Consider the following 24,997-nt stretch of genomic DNA (forward strand, 5'->3'; position numbering starts at 1 on the left):
TCTGTTTAGTTCAGAGGACCACTCGTTACGCTTCTGTCGCTGCGTTGGGAGACACTGACTCATCGTGTGAAGGACAAGACACCAACCAAAGTGAACACCACCAGGTAACTAACAGAAGTAAAGGTTCTTTGACACAACAAGCTATCTGTGCAACACATTCAAGATCCAACTAGGTATCATACAATCAAAACTAGCAACAGCTTCGTTTTCAATCGATCAACTCATTACTTAATAAGATAGCACAGGACATTATGAATAGTACAATCGAAAGCAAGTTATTCCCCAATATTCGTCTTCTTGAGGTTCTAACATTCATCCGGAATTTTACATATTTTGTATGTTTTATTGCCAATCTTACATTCAATGCCACTGAATTTACAAGTAAAAATACGTCTTCTTGATGAGTCCTTCAGATGTAACCGTTTGATTTCATCTTCAACCACTCTCTTCAAAGAATCGCTAACGTCACCCAATGCCCAAGCCAACGATATATGTGGGCGAGGATTCTGTGACCAAAACATAACACAGCAATATTAGAGGCATGCATAACCATTCTCATACTACATATAAAGTTGCATCACTGGTAACGTACATGTTCGAAAAATCAATAATAAACCTAACCTTGTAAAATTCGGGGAGATTGTGAAGCTTATAAACCTCATCAACTGCTTCAATTTGGTTTGTAATCTGATATTTAGTACCACAGGAAAAAAAACACACAAGATGAGAACAGGAACCAATGAACGATATACTCCAGTTCCAAATGAACTATATTTGGAGAGACTCCCAACAGGTAATACCTTATGATACATATAAACATATAACTGTGACTATAATGGCCATTAAAACAGAAAAATGTCAAATTTAATTTTTTGCATAATTATACCATTAGAAAAACTGTGGTTTCTTATATACATCATTAGATGGAAAAACAGCCTTCTTAGTTAAAAGATGGTCGTACAACAAAAGCAACTCTTTCATTCAACTAGAGTTGTGATCAAAATGTCGGATATGAATTTAGGAAAGTCGGAAAGCCATTATTATATTTCAGCCTGTCAATCAAATTATGTGTAAGTTCATCAGGTTGACGCTTTAAAGCTTCTCCAATTTATAACTCTGCACACTGTTTTTTTACCAATATCTCATCATAGGAAACTAAGGAATGGAAAACTTCCTACCCTATAAACTAGAATGCACTTAGACCTTACAAAGCCCAGGCTGGTAAGTGGCAGATCTAACTGTAGGTCATTTGTTAACTATCAATCATGGACTGCAAACTTTTTCCTAGTTGACTAATGAGTTTATACGTCTGTCCAACAATTTCACAACAGAACACTATAATGCATGACATATTTGATTGCCTGGAAGGAAGGCCAATATGAATGAAAATGCCTGTCATCACAGCAGCAACATAACTCATTCAAGTAGTGTGTTGTAAATTTTGCATCCATTACTTGCTGCTCCATGCACATCAAGTCATCAACCAACAACCTTCAATTTAATGCTGAGCACATGTGGAGAAAATGCTATAGACATGGAAAGCTACATTAAAAAATATCCGACATACCTCAGCTAATCCTCCTGTAACAACTTCTATTGAAAGAAAGGAGCGTGTTTGATCATCATTGACAAAAACTTCCCACTTACTAAAATCAATCCAATACCTGCTTCAACGAAGTAATGCATCAAAATCCAGCGATGAAAATTAAGGGTAAAACTCAATTATTGTGCTAAAAAATTTTAACTAGGTTGCAAATTCCAGAGATTGTTAGCTGACCGTTTCTGATTCTGAAGCTTCTGACGAAGCAATGCTACCATTGAATCAATCTGGTGCACTCTAATTGGGACAGTTCTTCCTAAACTGATGTGGAATTCCCTTCCCAGAGCAACTTGTTCAAGCTTTTGATCATCTTTGCCGAGAAGGGCAAGTGGGACATCCACATCAACAAGGTGAAGACCAGGCACATGATTAGACACCTTCCCAAGAAACAGGGCCACCTCCTTCTTCGATGTAAAGGGTATATATACTACATCATAAAACGCTAACCTAAGTTTGTAGTCATGACTAAATGCATATCAGAGACAATAAAAAAAGCTCAAAATTTGTAAAGTGAAACTTTTCTAATGGCATATATCAGATCTCATCAAACCAGAAACCTAACCAAAAGTATTTCCATCAAGTCCCAACAGTAGGCGCCTAGGCGGTCAAGGACAGGGGGTACACAGAGAGGTGAGATGCAAACATGCGTTAAGTAAAGAATCAAACAAGGTTATGCAGTCATAAATACTTTGCGAAGAAAAAATTAATAAAGGAGTTACGACTGTATGAGGGTTACTTGAACAACAAGGAAGCGTCTTGCTTAGCACTGTGGTACGTTATCAATATTGGTTGCAACAGAATAAAGATGGGGGTTGAAGTTGCTGCATTTGTCGGGGGCTAGGTGCTACTTGGAAGGGGCATCTAACGTATTTTATTCTGAAATGAAGGCATTGGGTTGATCAATCATTCTCTTGTCTTGCATTGTTCCTGCATTTACTGCAATATAATTGGTTTTACTCTCTCCAAGTTCCCCACTCCACTTCATTTTACTAAAGCAAATTCTTTAAAAAACTAGCGGCAAGTAGAATCCATATTAATGCAGTATGAACTAGGCCTCTGAGGCTTCCAAAAGTATTTTAAACATATAAATAACTCGTAGCCAAACATTGAATTAAAATACAGTCGTACACCTCTGTTTCTCAAATTGATAAAACATCATTCCTGCCTTTGTTGTTCAATAATTTACAATTCCGGCTAGATGAAAGTATGTTCAGATAAAAGATGGAGTTGTTGAGTGAAAACCATATTAATTATTAAATACAAAAAATAAAAAATAATGAAAACCTTTACCATGTACATCAATTTTAAGCACATCATACTTGAACCGGGTTCTACAACTCCATATATCAGTGAAAAGATAGTTCTTTATTAAAAAAACCCTCAATGTTCACATTTAACACTCTCCAAGAAAGTGGTTTGCCAGCGTTTTGTATCAACAGCAGGTGTTCAAATCCTCGTCTGGCAAAACAACACCTGTTTTCCTAGGGTTTAGGGATTTTTCCTATTAAATCCATTATCTACTCAGTAACTTGTTTCAGGGTCTAACTATGATATGCAAGTCATTGTATAAACACGAAGTAACATGCTAGCCAAATATAAGAATAGAGTTATAAATAGGAAAAAAACTGAGAAGAAATCAGAGGTACCGGGAATATAGACGTGCAAAGAATAATTTCCTTCTACATGAGGGAAGCTCCTGACTCGAGTGGCGCTGCGTTTTGGCAAGTAGTCCTCCGCAAAACCTTGACGAACAAAACATCAAACACTTGATGTGCAAATAATAACACAACCAAACTTAACGAGCAACCTCACATTAAACTAGGTGTTTATACTTGTGGAATTGATTACCGATAGAAGTTGGCGGGGTGAGGAGCGAGAGCGGAGGAGGAGGCAAATTTACCGTCGAATTTGAACTTGAATTTGGGTTCGCGGACAGCGCTTCGGATGGAGAAGAGGCTTCAGATTCCGAGTCGGAGTATGCGTCACCGTATGAGGCTCTCAAAGCTTCCATTCCCGAATTCTCTCCAATTTGACTAAAATCTCCTGGAATTGAGTACAGAGTACTTTGAGTAATACCTACCGGTTGCGTTGGGTTTTGGGCTTTTTGGCCCAATGTTCAAACAAAAAAAAAAGCATATTTCTATTTAACAAAATTTTTTTTGATAAAAACAAAATTTCTATTTGAACTTTTAAATACTGCTTTACCTATTTAAATATTAATTCATCACAATTTCCAGCATGCATAACAACTATACGCCACTTCTCCTATGTATATCAAATTTACGCACTTTCTTCTCAATTGTTTGATCTCACCAACGATTGAGATTAAATCAGGTTAAAGGGCAGAAGAATATCCGTTTGCTTCAATTAGATTAAATCGGAGAGAATTTGGGAATGGGAGGTTTGAGAAAGCTCAATGACTGAGAAATAAGTATGTAAAGTTGGTGCGCATATGAGAAGTGGTGAACAAAAAGATATATAAATGAATGTAAACTCAATCACAAGAGTGAAGCTCCCGTTCCCCAAAAGTTTTGTCCATTAAGATTTAAGATATGAAAGTAAACCTAATAATCCAAAACTTGGGCTAAACAATATGACTCTTTCTTGATTGAGTTTGATTCAAACTTACTTTAAGGTTGGCTCTTTCTTGATCTTCAATGAAATTTAAACAAAAAAGGAGCTTGATTTACAATTTTTTATTCATTATCAAATTAATTTCAAGAGATTCAAATCAAGACCCAATTATGATACTATATTTATCTATAAAAAGCCAATTTATGAGATAAGCTTCTGAATTACCAAAGTTGAGCATAAAAAAAAAATATGTTAAAATATTTTATCAAATAAATAAATATTTTAAAATATTATCACATATAATAGAGAAGAAAAGTGAAAGAAAAAGGGAAAAAAATTCATAAATCAAGAAAAATACCGGTCACTATATTTTATTTTTTCTCCAAATATAGCCGTTTTTTTTCAAACATGGGCCCAATTCCAAATCCAATTAGGATTAGGTATTTACACGGCCCACTTTTTGAATCACACCCAACGGCACAGTCGAGAACCGCCTACACGGCTTTCTAGGCTCTAGCCTCTAGCCTCTAGGGTTTCTGAATCGTAGCATCACACTCATTGAGTGGGAAACACACAACGATTTCCCTGAAAAACCGTCACAGAACCTTACACAGGGTTACATGAACAATCCTTTACTAAGCTGAAATCGTAGCTCAATCAGTCCATCTTTCGATTCTTCAGATACATGTCGGAGGAGAATGTATTCCTTACGCCTCATGTGCCCCGACGAAAAATCACGGAGCAGGAAAGGGCTCGCACATCGGAGAATTTCAGAGCTGCCAAGGCTCTTCTTGCTCGCAAACGGCCTCGCGAGATTGTGAATTTTTCTGATCATTCTCATCACAAGTGCGTTCTATCTTATCGTTGCGTGTCTTCGTTTTCTCTTTTTATTCATATGTCAGTTTTGTAAATCGTCTGTTGCACGTTTGGTTGATGAGCAACACTGAGAAAGCCAAAATCTACATACCTCTCTATGTAAATATACACGTTAATAACTGATAATCTTGTTTGGCGTTTTTTTCTTTTCAACTACAGTGAGTGTTGTCTTCTCTTTGGAAACTTTTTTCAATTAGGCCAACTGGATTTTTTTTCCCGTAAGCTCTCTATTAGTTACAATTTCCTGGAACCTTTCGTTTAGAATTGAATTCCGTACAAGAATCTTGTTTCAAATTCAATGTTATGTTCCTTGTCAGTTGTACTAAAATTTGATGGCCCTGCTGTAACTTGTCTGTATATTTGGCAAACTGGACCTATTATTTCCTTTACTTCTTTTTCGCTTTTATTGATATTAAAGGAATGTGCAACAAACTTACAAGTTTTCTTTGTGCTGCAATTTCTTGGAATCTTTTTTGGGCGTCCTTACTTTCCAGCTATTATTGTGTTCATAAATTGAGGTTAGATATTTGGGCATCTCATTCATCTCAGCGACTAAACAGAAGGCTGGCCAAAGAACCCATTAAAATGTCTGGCCAATATGAGCATCGCAAAAATTTATTGTGAGACATTGATACTGTGTAGTCTATTTATTTGTGAGATGCTATGATTCTTGACATGCCCTGTAATGTGTTTCATTTCATTTCAGAAGCAGGGATGCAATTGGAAATGAAATTCCATCTCAGACTACTAACATCAATAGAGTTCCTCTCCAGGAGTTACCGACAAACACTCCACCTCATTTTAGTGTTAACATGCCAAGTTTACATGATTGTCAACTTGGCAGCCTTTCAAGTTCTGTGGGTGTATCAGCCTGCAAACATGACTCAAGTAGTGAGATTTTGAATTTTAGGACAATGAGTATCCCTAATGAGAATAAGTATTTATTGGATTATTCTATTATTCCAATGAAACAACCTGAATGCTCTAGTTCAGGTAACTCCTTGGTGCCAAGCCTTCTAGTTCTAGATGATGATTTTGATGAATCTATTTTAAAAGAAATAGATGCTGTATGTGAGCAAAAGTCTGCGGGAAAAGCAAGTAGACAGGATCCAAATAATGGTTGTCACGTGGAAATCCAGCTTAATGATAATGGTGGAAGTGAGTCTGGAGCTAGTTTGAATTCTGTAAGTGCTACCGAGAACTTAAGAATGCTTGGCATATTTTGCTCCAAGGATGATCCAGATTTTACAGCTAGGGAAAACGGCATTCCTTCTGCTACACAAAGTGAGAGTATGCCATATGAGTATTTAGGATACTTGCAATCTTTAAACGAGAAGCAGCGTGATGCAGCTTGCAGTGACATTTCAACTCCTTTAATAATTGTTGCTGGCCCGGGAAGTGGCAAGGTCTCTCTCTCTCTCTCTATCTCCAGGCCTTGAATTGTTGCTAGCGAATAGTGTAAGCTGAAGTTTCTTTCTTTGATGCTAGACCTCCACAATGGTTGGGCGAGTTCTGATGCTGCTTAGCGAGGTAATGCTTAGTTTCTCAAGTGACATATCAGTCTGTTATGCAGTTTTTGATGTGATTTTTCTACTGTTGCATGTTTTTCGTATATTTTCAATTTGGAAAAGACCCCAGCTGCTTGAGATATTACTTCACAAATTTGATATCTCTGTCGTTACTTTCAAACTGCTTGGTCAGGGTGTTAGTCCAACAAATATTCTGGCCATGACTTTCACTACAGCTGCAGCTTCTGAGATGAGAGATCGCATTGGAGTAGTCACTGGGAAGGCTACAGCTAAAGAACTTACGATCAGCACATTCCATTCATTTTCCTTGCAACTTTGTCGTTCACATGCAGAGAAGTATTCCCATATCGAGATTCATGGATATTTTCATACTTGAAATGGATGATATACTTGTTCTGACTTCTGAGTTCCATTCCCTTATAAAATAAGAGAAAACCAATCTTTCTTCTGTTAGGATTTAGGAAACTTTGTATTTACCCTTATTATTGCTATATGTGTAGAAACCTCTTAGTTATCTATGTTAAATGCTTAGTTGAATTCTTGGGTTGTAACGTTGGTCATGGGTCCAATTAACGAAATTTGCATTGATCTTTTACATCACAAAACTAACACGTGGTCCCATATTGTAGGTTAGAACGCACACCAGAATTCTTAATATATGGACATGGGCAACAAAGACGTGCAATTATTGAGGCTATCAGATTACTAGGGAATGAAAAGAGTATTAAGCAATGCCATGATGCCTGCAATCTCGGAGATTTTAATGGCATAGCAGCTCCTCAAAATTTAAAGATTAAGTCAAAGAAATGGCAAAATTTTGTGGCCAAGGTTAGCTATCTAAATATGATAAGATGTTCTTAGAAATGATTGTCTTTCATTCTCTTTGATATTATTTCAATCAATGTATTGTTTGAGAAATCCAGTGTAGTTCAAGGCCCAATTTATCCTCGACTCTCCTAAAGCTTGCTGAGTAATGATTTTGTTTTTTATTTATGAATAATATTGATTTTATTATTACTTTTTTTGTTTTAGTTATTGTCTTATTTTTCTTTTGTTGATTTATGAGACCCTTAAATTTATATGAGACTAGGATTTTGGGGCGATTTCTTGCTTCCTTGTTTACGATGGAACATAGAATCTAAGTGATTTCGCTTACCTTTACAATTGTGAGCTATTCTTTGTTTACGATGAAGCTGCTGCTGGTTTTTTGTTTCCGTTACTGGTTGTTTGAATATCATCTTTGGCATCTTTCATTTGTCACTCCATTTCAGTCTAAAGCATCCGGAAAGACTCCTTCAAAATGTCGTGAAATGGGCGATGAGATGGGAGTAAGCCCAGATTGCTTTTTCATATATCTTTTTCATACCTTAGTTTATGCCCAGATTCTTAGATCAAACTCTGAACCAGGCAGCAATTCTCGAGAACTACAACAACATATTAAGAACTTGTAATGCTTTGGACTACCATGACCTAATTAGCTGTTCTGTAAAGCTGCTCACTGATTTTCCAGATGGTAAGTGTCATTCTAACTTTCTAAGTACTACACCCTGTTTGCACTTCATTGTCATTCATGCTATAATTATTCTTGATTTGCGTGCAGTTTTTAAAGAGTGCCAGGATTCATGGAGAGCCATTGTTATCGATGAATTTCAGGATACAAGTGCTATGCAGTTCACTCTTCTGAGAATTCTTGCATCTCATAACTGCATAACTGTTGTTGGGGATGATGATCAGGTGCCCACTTATCTTTCGAGAAATTCAAATCGACAAAATTGGAGCTCTCTCTCTTTTGCGTCGTCTTTTTGGTGCTTTTAGACTTTTAAGTCATTTTGATTATATTTATAGTCATTCCTTTCCTGATGCCCACTTCCTATATCTTTATGCAGTCCATTTTCAGCTTCAATGGAGCTGATATTTCTGGATTTGATTCGTTTCGTACCAATTTTCCAAATTACAAAGAGGTTTGGTCTGCTCTGGGGCAGTTAGCTGTTTTGTCTTTTGTTTCTTATCGTAATGCTTATTTATATTTTTTTTGCTTAAAAACCTGTTTGATTCAGATCAGACTTGATAAAAACTATCGCTCGACATGCTATATTGTTGAGGCTGCATCTTCTCTCATACAAAATAACATGAAGCGCTTTCAGTTTAAGAATGTTCTAACTGATATTTCTTCTGGATCTAAGGTACCTAACTATTGGCTTGTGCTAAATTTTGTAAATAAATAATTTTCGTCTGCTTTAACTTTCATCCTGGACTTAACTCTGGATTTTTTGGTCCATGATGCAGATAACTATCAAGGAATGTTACAGTGAAAATGCACAGTGTGCATTTGTTGTGGACAAGATTTTGGAAATTGCATCTAATGGTTCATCTGCTCAGTTATCTTGTGGAAATATTGCAGTACTCTACCGGAGGCAGGTCAAATTTACTTTCCTTGTTATCAGCGCATGTAGAACAAATCACTAAAATTGGCTGAATCGATTTCTCTTACTTTAAACCTACAGGTATCGGGGAAAGCGCTTCAATTAGCATTTCGTGAGAGGAAAATACCATTTAACATTCATGGTGTGGCATTCTATAGGAAAAAGGTTATATTCTTTTATATTGCTTTAATGTTTATTATCTCGGACCTTTAAGTGAGTTGGTTGTATGTATTTTTCGTATGAAATTTTCTCACTGTAACAATTAGCTCAAGCACAATGGATGCTTTGTAAACTAAAATGATGTCTTTACCGAATAAAAAAATAGTTGTCTTTTTGTCTTAATTCTCATGTCATTAATCAAGTAATTGCTGATTTTGATTGGTTTTCTGATTTCTTTGGATGATATACTGAGGTTTCTATTTAGTTATTCTCTTATAAAGACTCAATTATAAATATAGATGTCGAGTGTTTTCTTTGTTCTAACTTCTAAGTGCCCTTCTGAATGACCTACAGAAAATATGTAGCTCAAGCATAATGGATGAATTGTTAACTAAAATGATGTCTGTACCAAATAAAAAAATAGTTGCCTTTTCGTCTTAATTCTCATGTCATTAATCAAGTAATTGCTGATTTTGATTGGTTTTCTGATTTCTTTGGATGATATACTGAGGTTTCTATTTAGTCATTCTCTTATAAAGACTAAATTATAAATATAGATGTTGAGTGTTTTCTTTGTTCTAAGTGCCCTTCTGAATGACCTACAGAAAATATGTCCTGTAATGCTATGTTTTAAGTTGAGAGCACCATATGGTCCATATCATTCCTTCATGCCATAGTCACATACAAAGTTGGCCCTTGACATATGCATAATCCCCAAAGAGAAACAATATTTATAAGATAATATGACATTGTCTGATATTCCTTCTTGGCGCCCTCCCTCAACCTAATGTAAAATTCCATATGATGCCTTGCTTTTATTACAAGGGTGAACATTAATTTATAACCTTTGCTAGGTGATTGTCAAACTTATTTGTTATATATGAACGCTATATGACTCACACTCACACATACTTATAGCACAAATTTGAGCCTTCTTCAATAGGCCATCAATTGATAGATGACATCCACTTTATAAAAGTAAAGCTCTTGGTATGCAATGACAGGTGTATCTGTTTTATGATCTATCCTATCTAATTGTAATGTATTTGTGTGCTACTTGACCAAATGGTTAGGCTTTTGGATAGTTTTTCAACAAATATCTCAAGAAAACTAGCTAAGTTATTCGTTGTTGAATTAGAGCTTTCTTTGTAATAGGTTGTCAAAGCCATTATTGCAATGCTTAAAACAACATTACCTGGTTGTGATGATGGCCCATATCGTCAGGTTTTCAAGGCTTGGCTTCCCCTTGAGAAAGAGGAAAAGAAGAGGGTACAAGTCAATTTACTTTTTACCATATCTTCCATTTGTCAGAACTTGCATTCATTTTCAGATTTACATAGCGGGTGGGGTTCTTATACTTAAGTCTATCTCTTTCTTTGCTTTTGCAGGTTGTTGAACATATTGACAAAATTGTGACTATTAGAAAATGCAGCTTTATATCTGCTGCCAGTGACATCTTTAGCGCAAAGATTTCCGGTACCTTCAAGAGGTTTTGTTTAACAAATTTCCCTCGAGATTTGCATGTGTAATAGAGGACTTCATATTGTCTGCCACCTGCTTCAAAATTTTGATATTCATATTTAATAACTAATCACTAATGATGTCTGCTCTCTCCACTTTTCAAGCTTTCTTACTGCTAGCTGGTTTAACTGTGAAAATATTTTGCATGCATTCTCATTTATGATCTCTGTGAGACAGTATGGTCTAGCATGTCTTGGCAACATTAACATAATAATTTTGCAAACTATTGCAAGTAAAGCTTTGAGATGTCTTCTCTCTCCTCTTTTCAAGCTTTCTTAATGCGGTAATGCCATCTGATTTAACTTTGAAAATCTCTTGCATATATTCTCACTTATGATCTATGCGTGTCTGATGATAGGAGTCAACTTACCCAAGGGAGGAAGGTGTTGTCAACACTGGAGATGATATCAAAGCTTGTTCACCGGGTAAACATATAATCTACATTGCACACTAACTGAAAATGCAGTAAATCTGTATCTATGATCTTGATTGAAAAGTAGTGTAAATATTTTTTCAACTTTATATAGTTCATGGAAAACAAGAATGAAGCATTTTCACGTGAAACTTATCTTATTTCGGTTTATAATTATCCGAGTATTGGAACCTTGTTCGTTTTCAAGTAACTTTAACCTCATAAATATTTGCTTCCATTTTTCAAGCTCTTTGGTTCAGTCATTGCAATAATGAAATACTTTTGTGGTGTTAACAGTTGACATGTGTGATCTTTTCTGCTATAGATGATCTCCTGTAATCTGTGCTCAAGCTAAATAGGTTTTTTTCATCAAATTTGACATGTGTATCTAACTACTTTGTGCTTACAGGAGCAGTCAATTTCATCCGTTATAACTTCAGTGGCATCTATGGTGCCTCAGGTTCGTCTTTGCAACTCTTGATCTTTACTTTGGAGACAATGAATACTTCGTATGTGGATGTTGCTGAACAAGCTAATTCTGTTTTCTTTTTTTCAAATATTTGCATGATGGCCAAAATTTGTTTCATTCGCCAAAGCAATAGGCTATATTTAAAATCATTCTCCATTTTGCATTGCCTTCTTTTCAGGCATTGATTTTTTTGGTTGGAGCTTTTGTACTGATTGATTTGCATTCAATCCTCACACGTCTCACGAAAACTTTTGTGTCCTTGTCCTCACCACTGAATTTCCACAAATTTATTTACGTCAATGAAGGAAACACAGCTTCACCAATTGCAAACCCTAAAATTGATGTAAATATTATACTGATTCATCTGGATCTGCTGGTTGAATACATGTTGCAACTTAAAGGTAGTGTATAAATGAATTCTGAGATCCAGTATTATGGCTGGATCTCCGTCCCGGTATTATGTTTTAATGAAATGGAGAGGATACTGCATAATAATTATCTAACTAACGAGCATTTCAAAATTTTCTTGGTTATTTTGGCATTCTTTAATATGCCTGTATATATTCGTCTTATGCAATTTTCACTTATCCCATCTTCATCTATGAGTTTCTAAGGTTACCTTCACCATCTTTTGTCTATTAATATATATATATATGTATGTATGTATGTATGTATGTATACATGTGTATATAAACGTACTCTTATCAAAGTTGTTTTGTCGTTAGACTTTCTGGTGAGATGAATTAATTTGGAAAATGTTTATTTATCCGTCTTTATTTTTGGTTTTATAGACTTATATTGAGCTTATAATCATTTTATCTTGTGACTTTAAATCTTAGAAATACCTTCTTGAGCAACGGGCAGTTGTTGATGTGGATGACGGCAAATTGCTTAATGAAGACAATGACATCAGATCTGTAAGTTTTAGCAGTATTGTTACTGGAAAGAAAGTACATTTATTTTCAGATGGAAAAGTTCTTTAAATGTTTTTACTAGAAATATGTTTATCTCATTAGCTCTTCTTATCTCTCTCCATGTTTCTTCTCTTTTATATATTTCTGAGTGATTGATCTTCTTGGAAAAAGTGACCTATGAGCGGATATGCTGTCTCCATCTATTATTCAGATAGCACTGATATTTTGGTGGTTGTATCATGTCCACAGCCAAAATTAGTCACAATTTCAACACACTTTTCAGATTGTTCGTGGAGCCAACTAGCCTTGGTATTATTTGAGCATCGAAGCTTCCCTGTTATTTCTTTTCAAGTATTAGGTAAACAACTCCAATGCACAAGACTTCCGCTATGGGCGGGTCGGGGATAGGCGTAATGTACGCAAACCTTTCCCCACATAATATGTGGCGAGGCTGTTTACAGGAGTTGAACAAGTTATTTCCTTTCAGTATCCTCTTTCACAATATAATGTTAACAGCTGTCTGCAATTAACGAACAAGACACATTCATCAGTGTCATTTCGGAGTGGAAAATTTTGGACCAGTGACATCACAACTTGAATTGTTTCATATACATGCAGTTTCGTCTGCATTCCCGTGCAGATTGTAGGCAGCAGTAGGGACAGGTTGTTTTTGGAACAACAAACCCTTTCCAAACTTGAACCTCTTACTGATGACTTTGTCTCAAACCTGCCCCTGACCTGCTATGTTAGGGTTGTCCAACTTGAAACTGGAAGAGTAGTTATTTCCAAATTAACATCCGATATGGACATAATAAATCAAAGATATCTAACTTCCCAGCTATTAGAAGAGGGTGACCAAGGCTCTGGGTTGGTGGGGCATTATTGAGGTTTGGAGTTTTTGTATTTATTCTTGCTCGTTTGGACTTCCACACTTCTTTTTCTTCCTGAAACAGGAAAATGTATGGGAGATAATTTTGAGAATTGGGTATTAATTCAATGATGTATTATTTTGTCTGAAGTCTTTTTGTTTTTTTTTTCTCATAGTTTTTCATTTTCGCAAAAAATATATACTGAGCAATTTAGTGAAAGGATTATTTTTGATGTGAAGGTATACGACCCTTTTATCACAAATTCTCTCGTACTTCACCAGGTGTTACCATTCTAATCCTAGTCCTAAACTCCTTTAACATTTGACTGGTTTAAAAATCGGTTTAGGCTGAACAATTGTCATTGCTGATGTTAGTAAGGTTTCTTCATGTTATTGTTGTCTTAATGTTTCATCACGTACTGTCATTGGTTTATGTCAGAGATACTGTGGAACTTTGACTAAATGGTTAGTTTGTGGCTGTATTTGCCTCTTGCAGGCTCTCTCTTCGAGATGAGCTGTCTTAAGGGTTTGCGAAACCCTGTAATGTTGTGTTTTATGGAGTAATAGAGGAGACGAATTCTGGTTGTGTTCACAAAAAATTCCTCTCACTTTCTGTTATTCTCAGTGCATATCAGGTGCTTTTCTGTTGCCTTGACACTGACAGTAGGTAAAAGGAAGCCCATATTGCGACAGTCATCTCTAATTAGGAAATGTGCTACTTTATGTGGATTTTTTTTCCATTTAGTCTCCTGTGACGATGTAAGATTTGGACAAGAAAATGTATACAGCATGTTCCCCACAGTAGCAGGGAGGCTGTAGCGTGTATCATACTATCATTATACTTACTCGTTTCTACTGTCTCTCTTTTGGTGCTTTACAAATGCAGCCAGTATACACTATTTTAGTTCCTTATGACATTTCATCATTTTTGTACTAGGCAAAAAAAATCTCATTAGTTTAGGTTCTGATGACTATGGTGGATATACCTATTCAAAAATACTAAAGAAATATAATAATAAGATTTAGCTTTTAATTTTTAATGATTTGGTCAAAACAAAAGTCCATTTTTATTTTTTCAAGTTTCATTTCATCCAAAACTATGCTTTATGAATGTGTGATTGTGATTGAACTTGGTCATACAACCATGCAGGTTCTTCAGTACCTAATGGATGATGTGTCCGACTTTTTATCAGCACAAGTTGCTAGAGAAGAGGATGCCAATGTGATAGAAGTGAAAGGGTGTCAGAATTTGCTTAGAGCTTTTATTGACCATTTAACTGAGCGGGAGAAAGAAAACTTCTGTTCCCGTAGGCATGATAATAAAAACTCTGTCACATTGACAACCATTCATCAGGTTTGTCCTTCTAAGTTATTGTGGCCTTTGTTCTTATTGCTGTTCCTGATTTATAATATGCTTTGCTCAAATTTCATCTTACTAATTTTACTGTGCAGTCAAAAGGCTTGGAATGGGATACTGTGTTCATAATAAAGGTACTTGCCTGCTTCTAGGATTTTGCTCTTGCTTGACCTGCAATATTTGATAATCGATTTTTATCATCCTTTCATTGTCGATGGTACAACGTGGTTTTTTTTTTCCCCAGGATTTGCTATTTTATCTCTAATTTCTTGGATCTTCCTCATCTCTTAGCCTTGGATTTCGTGACATATATCTTTTCTTTGATTTATATTGTGTAATTGCCCTCAAATTTCTTTCTATTTTCTGAAGTTCAACGAGACACCACTTCGTTTGTAAAAATGTGTTTGATCTCTACACACTCATTTCAATCAAAAAGAGCTTTGGTCCATGAGGACAACAGAGGTCAGGAGATTATGAATTTGGGTTATGATATAGTTAGAATCTTAAGTCGAATTTCTACACAGGATTGTCCTTTTCAAAAACTCTCCATGATTTTGGGCTCACTTTAATTTCTTAAGTCGCTATTAATGTCTGAGGAATGCTGGCTAGTTAATTTCCATTAAATAAGATATCAAATTTTCCTCTCGAAGGCAGAAGTAGTATAAAGTAGCAGGTATTTTATGCACTATGCAACATTGTGTAGATAAGCATCGTGGATGGTGCAATTTTTATCTTTACAAGAATTTGTTTTATTGCCAGCCCTCATGTTCTGTGTTAATATTTAAATTGATAAATTGATGCCCCAGGTAAATGAATCCGAGATTCCATTGTTGCATGAGTTCAATGGCATTGCAAAGCAAAATGGGACCTTGATTGAGGTGAGTTTCTTGTTGCATATAGTTTTCTTTAATCTGTTTCTGTAGTATATGCATAGACTTGTGAACATGTAGTATATGTTCAACATTTTCTTCCTATAATAATTTTTCAAAAATTTTAGGAGGAGCGCCGTCTGCTATATGTTGCAATGACTCGTGCTCGGAAAAAACTTTTCATTCTGTATGTTATGATGGATTCAAACTGGCAGGTATTATCATCTGCATGATATATTTTTTGCTACTTTGTTGATAATGTTTCAGTTTTCAGTAACATGTGGTTATCTTCAGATGCTACAACCATCTCGATTTCTCAAAGAAATTCCTGACCATCTTCGAGAAGTTCAGGTGTGCTTAATGAATTATCATATTGTCTGTCTCATAGTATAATAAGCAATGCAAAGATTGTTTTGCCTCGGTATGGTTTGTTAGACATTTATAGATCCCTGTACATATCGAAAGGGGTAACGATTTTCTGGTTGTTTACGCTACTTGTACAGTCAATTTTCACTACTTCCACCATCTAAACTTCTATATTTGATTATTTTCTTTAAAATGCACTGACCGGCCCCATACACAGTCAAAGTTACATAGATGATTGGATGTTTAAACAAATTGCACTTGAAGGAAATTGAATTCGATAATTGGTTGTATAAACAAGCGTGCAAATCAACTAACACAATTATAGTTTTATTTATTCGAGGAAAAAACATAATTCTAATGTTAGAGATTAAAGTGAAAAGGGAAGTTGTCCATGAATTGTAAATGATTATCAATTGTAGTTTTACAGAGACAAAAATTAATACTTTTTGGTGTTTAAATGCTTTGTGTTTCTGTTTCTTTGGTGAGTGAATTGTTTGTAAGTATGAAAGTCAGACAATGTATTTTGTGTTCTAATGTTCATATATATATGTATGATGTTTCATTTTTCATCAGTTTTGGAAGTTGATCCATTCTCTAAAGACTGTAGTGTTGATGCAGGCTGAACTATGCATACAGGACCTACAACCAAAACATCAAGACATTCCAAAACAAACTACAGAGCGTAACATTGATCTTCCAAAAGAAATCAACCCTTCTGAAGCAGCTGTGATGTCAAGTGGTTTAGTTGATGTTAAAATCCACGAGGATTCAAGAGAGTCTACAGAACCGGTAGATGGATGCAACAGAAATAGCTTCTTGAGGAGGTTTACCTCCATATTTCGATTCCTAGATTCTAATTATTATCATGGTATAGTCTATTGGAGATTGACCTTTAATTTATTGATCGCTACTTTGCTACAGATTTGCTGTGGAGGACAGAGCTATAATTTCTCATCTATTTCATCAATGGGCCAAGAAGAAAGCATTTCAAAATCCTAAGAGATTGCTTGACAAGGTTACCTTCTAGTTCTTTAAAGTCATTTCCAATATTTTGAACTATATGATCATAGAATTGAATGCTGAAATATTTTTTTTCTCACGGAAAAACCAAGCATCCATGTCCTTTATTAATCTGTGTTTGGTAGTCAGGTAGTTGGCCGATGGAGGGCCTATTCTGGAACAAATATAAACTATACTTCATGCTCTCACTTTTTTCTGAATGGGTTCTACAGTGCATCTTGTTTTGTTACAGATTGTAATTTGAATCTGTGCAAACCTAAAATGTAGTCGCCTATGGTAGCCAATATTGTGTATCTAGGCTACTATGATAGTGGAACAATCTGAAGATGTCAACTAAACTATAAAGGCAAGACCAAACCGTAATATTAAGAGCTATTCTTTTTTTCCCAGTTTCATTCTGGCTTATCCAAAATATTTAAAAATTATGTACCCAAAATAAAGCGGGCCAATACCAACAGTCTCCTCATGTTACATTCTGTATTTATTTTTCTTCGGATTCTTTTTCATTCATTTGTTGTCTGTTGAAGACCTTATAGGCTATATAGTTTTGTCAATACATTTTGCAAGATTTGGTATCCTTGCATATTATAGGAGCAAAATACCATGTTATCTTTAATGTTTACTGTTATTTTATTGCAGAATTATTAGTTCAATTTATCATTTTTATTTCTGTAAATTTGTGAAAGCTCTTCATTATTGATTACATACGCTTTTCAAAATTCTATGAGAGCAGTTATTTCCAGAATTCCAGACTTTTCTATCTTTTGATTGTGGAAACTCTGGAGATTGGATTAATTCAATGTTTGGCTTATATGGAAGTGGCAACTTTTCACTTCTCACTTGGGAAATCCATTTCAGCAAGCCCTAACATTTGGCATTTTTACCTCCTAGAGTTGCCTTCAATATGCGGGCAACGTGTGTAACATGTATATGGTGTATGACTTTTGGTCACTGTTTGATGCTTTATTTCTCTGTATTCACAGGTTAGTTTTGTAATAGATGAACGCCTGAGAGTCAAGAAAAACAAACACAAGGTCGTGTAATTCTTTGTATCTGTATGCAGTTCTATTTGCTGTTGTCTGCTTTGTTGTTTTAGTTAATTTCCCTGCTGTGCAGCTCTAACTTGTCGTTTTGTTCCACATTCTAGCTCACCACTGATGCGATTCCTCTTTGGTTGTTTGTATGTATGTTGAAGAATGAATGTCTCTGTTCATTAATGTCATTTTATACTCTTGGATGTGATAGTGGTGACATTTTTTTGGAGACAATGGTGAATAATGAATTTAAAATTTCCTATACAAGATCATACTCTGAATAATGAGCACCTAATCAAGAGTTCTATTAAAAAGCTAGTTCGTGAAATGTTTAGTATGGCAATTTCTCCATTGTTATTTAAGTTTTTTTGGTCCCATCTCAGATTATTTCAACTAAATTAAAGGATATAATCCAAAAACGAAGGATTAGACTGGAAAAATTGTAACGAGTTAGAATTTAAGTTTCTCAAATGGCAAAAAAGTTGCAGTTGGATGAAGGTAGCGAAAAACTAATGGAGTGAAGGAGGGTTGTCATCTAAGACACTTGTCTGAACTTATGCTGTTTAGCAGATATTTTCTCAGGTAGGGAAAACTAAAAGAGTGATAGAGGGTTGTCATCTAAGACACTTGTCTGAACATATGCTGTTTAGCAGATAATTTCTCAGGTAGGGTAGCTACATGAATTATAAGGCCATTTCTGTTAGCGTACTTTAATAGCTTGTGTGTCAAGAGCTTCTAGTCCGCGAAGTTGTGGAGATGCTCTTATCTTATTATTTTCTGTTTTCCAGTGAATAAATGAGTTGCATGGTGTATTGTTTTTTTTTTTCCCTAGCTTTGAAGTCCATATTTTATTCTGAAGTTACTACTTACTAACACTGCTCGTACATTATTTATCAGGATGTTTTACGCTCTCTGAGATCTTCCTTGAGTTGTGAGGAAGCATTTCAATATGCAGAATATGTGAGCCTATTTGTCTTTGTATCTAATAGAAGAGTCATTAAATCAACATACACAATTAGTTATCCAATTTCACTTTAATTATTTGAAATAGGTTTTAAGATGGGAGCAAATTCCTGTTGATGAACGAGCTCATTTGATGCGGGAAAAACAGGTTAGCTTTTCATGTCATGACTATGGTAGTTTTCTCAGTAATTTTATCTGGCTTGACCATACTTACAATATGTCATCTTAGAAATTCAGAACGTGCTTCTCTAACTGGGAAGTTTTATCGGTAATTTTCTTAGCATGACAAGGCTCAAGAGAGGGGGAGGATTTTGATGGGGGAACTTACTTCATCTAAGAGCTAAGAGAACTTGGAAGAACTTTCCTGATAATATAAATGTTTTAACAAAAAATAATTGTTTAGCTGACATCAATGCCATCATATATATTGCATCTCGGACAGCCATTTTCTTGCAATTTATTTATTTTCTTGCAATTTATTGCTTTCACATAGGCAACGGACATTCTTTGATTAACATATATTAATTTATATATATATCCTCACAATTATCAGTAAATGTTTCTGAAGTTCAGTAGCATTATATAGATTGCAACTTGATTTTAGAAGCGCTGCTTGGGAAATAGATTTGTTAACTTTGTTTCTCTCCTCTGTTTCAGGAACATTTTCAGAAATTAAGGATTGAGAATTCAATGGGTTCATCTGAACCAACTTCTAAACAGGCAAGTAACAGTCTTTGAATTAACAAAGTGTTCCTACGCTCTTTGCAATTAGATGCTGGACTCAGATGATTTTTTTTTATTTTTTTTATTTTGGTAAGTATATCATATGATGATGCTTTCTCTTATTTCCCATATCTTGTAATTACGAGAGCTTGCTCCATCATTTTTACATGCAGAAGAACATTCGTTACTGTCTTGTGATATAGATCTTCATTTGCACTCGCCCAAACATTTACAGTAATTGAATTGACTTAAGATCTTGTTGCGATCGCCTCCTCCCCTGTTATATATTTTCATCCAGTAGTCTGACATACCATACAGATTTCTTAGGCAGGTGATAACTTTGTTCAACTTTCTCGTTTTCTCAATTGCAGATAGCATATCTACAAAATTTGGGATGCACCGTCGTGCCTACATCGCGTCTTCATGCTTCTCATTTGATAGAGCAGTACAAATCATTGTAAGTCAGTATGGTAAACTGCATATATTGAATTCTTACTGTTTCAGATGCCACCATTAAAACACTTTTATTAATTTTTTTTATGAGTTATCATCGCTGTCTCAATGACTTTTTCCTTACTGGGCTGCAATTGAACCTTGATCCTGTGTTTAAATCAATTTTTAAGCTTTCACTAGCTGACGCTAATCAAAATAAGCCTGGTTGCCTCAGATACTCTGCAATGACAAATGCTACATAGGCCCTTTGTTTTGATTTTCAATTTTGGGGTTCAGTTCTGATGCTGCTAAGATATACCTTAATAAAGGACGGAAATCTTCCGTAGCCATACCATATAAGAGGCAATGTGAGCTTACACTGCCACAAATACAATTGTCAGCACTGATGTTCACAAACATTTTGAGCTATTTAGGGGGGGTGGGGGGGTTTACAGAGAATTTACAGCACTTGAACCATACACTGAGACTGGAAAAGAGGGAGAGCAGCAACTCTAATCAAATGGATCAATGCGTGGGTCATGTTCACTGGCCATAGCCATTCCAGTGCAAAGGCATGTGGGACACATGACCTGCCACATACAAATTTTACAATATCAAAATCAAACAACTGAGTCAAAAAAAAGGACATTTTTTGTATGATTCAGTGATTCGAATATTTGACTCCAATCTATCAATCTCCCCAAGTTCTCTTAACACACAAGGCTCGGTCATGAATCAAACCTAGCAAATGCTCCACCAATGGATGTGCATCTTATACACAGATGAATCATTAGCGATCCTGACCAACACAAGCAAGTCTTTTCTTGCAGAATTCTCCCTCAAGTTCTTTTAAACATGAGAGCTCTCACTTTAGAATCGCATCTAGTAGTTGGTCACCATGCAGATGTATGTACAACTAATACAAACATGGGAGGGTATGCAGAAACAACAATAATTCTTCCATTTGTTCACTTGGCAACTAAAGACATTAATAACAGGTTTAGATGTCGAACCTTTCCGGAACCTGAACAATTCGAACATCTCTCTGTTCTGGGGGCAGACAAAGGCTGACCTCCGCCATTAACCGTTGAAACTGGTTCAATCAGAACAAGAGACCCAGTGTTTGAGCAACGAGCACAAGCAAGATATCCTGCATTTTGCAAAATCAATATCAATAATTAAAAGGGCAATATCCCTTTTCTATGTGATAAGGCATGCATGCATGAAAACGGATTAGTATAGTAGTATATCTAATGACAAAGATGACGATGGAAGCACAGATTAAAATGCAAACAGAGCAGAAAATTTAGTGACCAGCCACATATGATACGACAACTCTCTTTGTAAAAAAATGCTAAAATTCTCATAGCTCATATTCTTAGCACCCAAAAAAAGCACAACAGGCAGTGGTATACAAGATAGAACAGTTTCTGCTTCATTGTTAATAAGTTCAAAATTATGCATAAGGATGTTGACGACACTTTCAAGCAGGCATAGAGGAGATTGATAGAGCAAGTAACATATAAGTTACGGGAAGTGGAAAGCTGAAGAAGAAATAAACACAAGGAAGGAGAATGGAATGCAGTTGTGAGTTTGGTGCATACCAGTTCCAAGGCAATATTTGCATCTTTTATGCTCCTGTTGTTTTACATTGTTTATCTCAACCACCATCAATGCAGAAATCACTCCAACCGCTCCTCCAGAAAATGATGCTACTATTGGATCAACCTGACTGCACTTTGCAAGAGGGTAATTGCCTAATAGATTAGTGTCTAACAAAAGCAACATTAAATTAAGATCACGTACAATATTTGCATGGAAATGATACGAACCTGTTAGCCTATCGCGATTTCAGCTACCGAATTCCAAATTTCCTTTATCTACCATCGGAAATTAGCTATCATGTTTCTTTTGAGATTTATTAATATTCAACATTCTAAAAGGTTGTGAAGAGGACAGGGTTCGGAATAGGCAGGATATACGCAAACCTTACCCCACATAATATGTGAAGAGGTTGTTTTCAAGAACTGAACCTATGACATCTAGGTTGTACTCCTACAACTCTACCATTGGGCCATATGTTTGCTTGTAAATAACATATTATTCAACATGATTACTGCAAAAATTATTCATTCACAATGGTAGATAACGACACAGGAAACAGGTGTCTAAGAGAACTTAAAGGGCTAGAGATAGAAAGATTTGAAGAAAGAAACTACTGGTAATCTCATTAGTTGAAACCTTATCAACCAGTCGGAAACCTTTTCGACTAGTTATTCCATGGCCAATGTAAGAAAAGTTGATGAAAATAAAACCTTACAAATATGGAATACGTGCAGCTGGAAGCTTGTGATGCAACAACACAACAAAGTTGATACTTGATATACACAAATTGCGAGGTCTGATAGATAATATCTACTCTGCATGCCTCATTAGATGAGACAATTGAAAGCAGATTAAATCAAGCACAGAAAACCAAATTTAGAAAACTCTATAGCTATTATTGATTTAAAACAAGGATATGAGTCATACCTCAACTGCATTGGCAGATGCACACTACGAATAAAATCTTCATATGATGTGCCCCCTAATCCAAGCTTGAGCTCCAGCTGAAATGTGAAATAAATACTTGAGATCAAAGCAAATCAATACATATTTCTACCCTCTAAAATATTTGGTTCTTGTAAATTGAGGAATTTGGATACTCATGGGCTGACCCTGGGAAAAAGGAATGGAATGGGTACATCTTACACATACGCGAGACAAGCCATGAAAAGACTAGTATTGTATATAGTGAATGATGCAAAAGCCAATACAATTCAAATTTTTTATCAATTGATGACGTATGCCTATTCCTTACATAGTTACATTTGTCCAAATTCAATGTACTTTGAACTGAATAAGAATCTTAAAGTAGACATTTACAGCAGCAATATCAAGTGTTTTTATTGTTTCCAGGTTTAAAAGAAATTTTTAAGAAAAAGGCATTAGTCGCCTATTTTTCTTAATTATGTTGTCTGTGTTCCATTATCTACTTTTCCACTTCCAGTAATTTATCTCATTAGACAAATCAGTAACCCATTCTCTGTTTAAGGAGGGTCCAACACAAGGATCATTTAAGTTTGTAACACATAGAAAACAGTTGTGCGCACATCCATCAATGGGATATAGATGCTCGCTACAATCTTATTGAAATCTATTGGTCAACCAGATGGTTAAAAGAGTGAACTAAGATAACTTACTGCGGGTGCTAGAAGGCCGCCGAAAATGATGATCCCAGCAATAAGCGAAAAACAAGTGGCATAATACAGCCTAAGATTCGCAGAGCTCTGCAGGAAACATATTAGATAACTACTACATAACTTGTTAATAAACAACAGATAAATTTATTTCTGGCTAAATAGGAAACAATTACAATGGGAAGTCATGAGTAAAATCAAATGTGATGAGGTGAAATCTTTTGTACCAAAAAATGAGATCACATGATAGAAATGAATCAAAAGCAAGCTCACCAAAGGAGGTAAAAATGGAATGAATGACGGAAAATTAGGGAGTTCATTCTCTTGCTCTTCCTTTATAATTCCAAGCTCCGCATTTTTAATCCTCTGTTGTATTCTCAGCCTACGAACCTGTGCATTTCAAAAGACACAAAAGTCATCATAAAAAGCATTGACTCTTAATGTATTGAATCTGTTTCACAATGAGAGTTATGGCTGAATAAGCAAATTCTGCTTGCTGCTCTTCTTGACAAAATACAATCAAGAAGATCCCACTGATAATGAATGATTTATATATCTAAGGCTAAAAGATTATTTAGATTCATGAGTATCACTTGTTATGGAAGTTATCATTGTATCTCATCCAAAACAAAGAATTCTAAAAAATAAAGTCACTTTAAATGAAAAAGCCTAGCATGTTCATATAGGGATTAAGCAGTGGCTCGAACAAAGATGCGTCTGCTGGAAACATTTACAGGTGAGAATCCATAAATAGAAAGCAAAGATACACTAACCTCCTCCATATGCAGGAAGATTTTATTCCGCCGACTCCGAATGTTATCTTGAATCTCTAGCAATTCCATTTTTGCAAAGTCCTGCACCGTCTCAGGCCCTTCTATGATACAAAATCTGCTTTCAGTATTACCAATAAGTGTCTATTTAATGTCCAGCTTCAAAATCTATGTCGATTATATCCAACTATAAGAAGTAGAGAAAATTCACAACTAACTGATACTCTGATTCAACAAATGTTTGCAGGCTAAACACATAAATCGAAATTACAATCGCCAATACACAACGGAGATGGAGGAGATATACCCGGCGGCGGTTTTATCAGCGGAATCGGAGTCAATCGAAGGCGCGAAAGAAGGCGACTCCGGATCGGACGCCTTGAATCGCCATTTGGAGTTCAGTCTGGAGACTCTGGACTTCACATATACAAATCCGGAGCCGGAGTAACGAGAATTGTACGGACATAGAGGCTTTACCGGACACGAAGCAGTCAAAACCCGACCCGAACAAATCATCCTGAAATGCTATCCGTCTCCTTCTCTAGGTACTCACAAAGTCTCCCAATCGAGTAACGACAAGAGGGAGCATTGAAAACGGCTTCCGGCATCTTTCCTAAACATTCTTATGGTGTTGTGATACGTGGTAGGACCGTCGGAGACGCTTGCTTTAATTTTTTTAATTTTTTCCCCTTTTTATATAAATGGTGTGGATTTGCCGTTTTGGTGGCGGCACTTTTTGTTGGACTCGAATAAAAGCCCACTTTACAAAATTGGTGGAAACAAAGCCTATACCGGCCTGGATAACATAACTTGGCCCAAGCACGAAACAAAGCCCATAAAAGGGGCCCATGACTGTAAAACAGAAGAATCGTAAGAGAT

The 24,997-nt window shown here is 35.7% G+C and overlaps 3 protein-coding genes across 6 annotated transcripts; 1 reads left to right on the forward strand and 2 right to left on the reverse strand.

Annotated features, from left to right (window-relative positions):
* Positions 1–144: 144 nt before the first annotated feature.
* LOC119985965 (U6 snRNA phosphodiesterase) lies at positions 145–3,660 on the reverse strand. The gene is made up of 6 exons (XM_038830470.1): positions 3,449–3,660; positions 3,247–3,342; positions 1,778–2,027; positions 1,568–1,664; positions 622–687; positions 145–506 (listed from the first exon to the last, which is right to left on the reverse strand). The coding sequence occupies exons 1-6, from the start codon at positions 3,609–3,611 to the stop codon at positions 306–308; spliced, it is 873 nt and encodes a 290-aa protein (XP_038686398.1). The 5' UTR covers positions 3,612–3,660; the 3' UTR covers positions 145–305.
* A 1,002-nt stretch (positions 3,661–4,662) lies between these two features.
* On the forward strand, positions 4,663–24,494 carry LOC119986001 (ATP-dependent DNA helicase SRS2-like protein At4g25120). Of its 4 annotated transcripts, none has more exons than XM_038830515.1 (30): positions 4,663–5,020; positions 5,757–6,456; positions 6,539–6,580; positions 6,752–6,915; positions 7,209–7,407; positions 7,851–7,907; positions 7,987–8,092; positions 8,180–8,313; positions 8,466–8,540; positions 8,637–8,762; positions 8,866–8,997; positions 9,084–9,167; positions 10,317–10,430; positions 10,550–10,650; positions 11,041–11,107; positions 11,504–11,554; positions 12,403–12,480; positions 14,496–14,699; positions 14,798–14,836; positions 15,509–15,580; positions 15,700–15,786; positions 15,866–15,922; positions 16,556–16,761; positions 16,859–16,952; positions 17,941–17,991; positions 18,889–18,951; positions 19,043–19,102; positions 19,612–19,674; positions 20,049–20,134; positions 24,366–24,494. In XM_038830515.1, the coding sequence occupies exons 1-30, from the start codon at positions 4,860–4,862 to the stop codon at positions 24,376–24,378; spliced, it is 3,486 nt and encodes a 1,161-aa protein (XP_038686443.1). In that variant the 5' UTR covers positions 4,663–4,859; the 3' UTR covers positions 24,379–24,494. The 4 variants fall into 4 exon arrangements, with proteins under 4 accessions (XP_038686443.1, XP_038686446.1, XP_038686445.1 ...); XM_038830518.1 differs by having other exon boundaries at positions 10,386–10,430; XM_038830517.1 differs by lacking the exon at positions 17,941–17,991.
* On the reverse strand, positions 20,434–24,772 carry LOC119986003 (protein ORANGE-GREEN, chloroplastic). The gene is made up of 8 exons (XM_038830519.1): positions 24,426–24,772; positions 24,122–24,236; positions 23,622–23,738; positions 23,352–23,438; positions 22,642–22,718; positions 21,714–21,841; positions 21,123–21,259; positions 20,434–20,699 (listed from the first exon to the last, which is right to left on the reverse strand). The coding sequence occupies exons 1-8, from the start codon at positions 24,632–24,634 to the stop codon at positions 20,622–20,624; spliced, it is 948 nt and encodes a 315-aa protein (XP_038686447.1). The 5' UTR covers positions 24,635–24,772; the 3' UTR covers positions 20,434–20,621.
* Positions 24,773–24,997: the final 225 nt, after the last annotated feature.

The sequence above is a fragment of the Tripterygium wilfordii genome, chromosome 19, assembly GCF_013401445.1.
Source record: "Tripterygium wilfordii isolate XIE 37 chromosome 19, ASM1340144v1, whole genome shotgun sequence".
NCBI classification, from domain to species: domain Eukaryota; kingdom Viridiplantae; phylum Streptophyta; class Magnoliopsida; order Celastrales; family Celastraceae; genus Tripterygium; species Tripterygium wilfordii.

What these genes read in the sequence shown, in the direction of transcription:
- LOC119986001 (XM_038830515.1), top strand. Translation starts at nt 4,860, where the DNA reads ATGTCGGAGGAGAATGTATTCCTTACGCCTCATGTGCCCCGACGAAAA. An exon ending in TTGTTGGGGATGATGATCAG is followed by an intron (nt 8,314 to 8,465) that starts GTGCCCACTTAT and finishes ATCTTTATGCAG; the next exon opens with TCCATTTTCAGCTTCAATGG. An exon ending in AAGACAATGACATCAGATCT is followed by an intron (nt 12,481 to 14,495) that starts GTAAGTTTTAGC and finishes ACAACCATGCAG; the next exon opens with GTTCTTCAGTACCTAATGGA.
- LOC119986003 (XM_038830519.1), bottom strand. Translation starts at nt 24,634, where the DNA reads ATGATTTGTTCGGGTCGGGTTTTGACTGCTTCGTGTCCGGTAAAGCCT. An exon ending in GCTGATAAAACCGCCGCCGG is followed by an intron (nt 24,237 to 24,425) that starts GTATATCTCCTC and finishes TACTGAAAGCAG; the next exon opens with ATTTTGTATCATAGAAGGGC. An exon ending in TTCCATTTTTACCTCCTTTG is followed by an intron (nt 23,439 to 23,621) that starts GTGAGCTTGCTT and finishes TGTTTCCTGCAG; the next exon opens with AGCTCTGCGAATCTTAGGCT.
- LOC119985965 (XM_038830470.1), bottom strand. Translation starts at nt 3,611, where the DNA reads ATGGAAGCTTTGAGAGCCTCATACGGTGACGCATACTCCGACTCGGAA. An exon ending in CACCCCGCCAACTTCTATCG is followed by an intron (nt 3,343 to 3,448) that starts GTAATCAATTCC and finishes TTGTTCGTCAAG; the next exon opens with GTTTTGCGGAGGACTACTTG. An exon ending in TTTGCACGTCTATATTCCCG is followed by an intron (nt 2,028 to 3,246) that starts GTACCTCTGATT and finishes TTTATGATGTAG; the next exon opens with TATATATACCCTTTACATCG.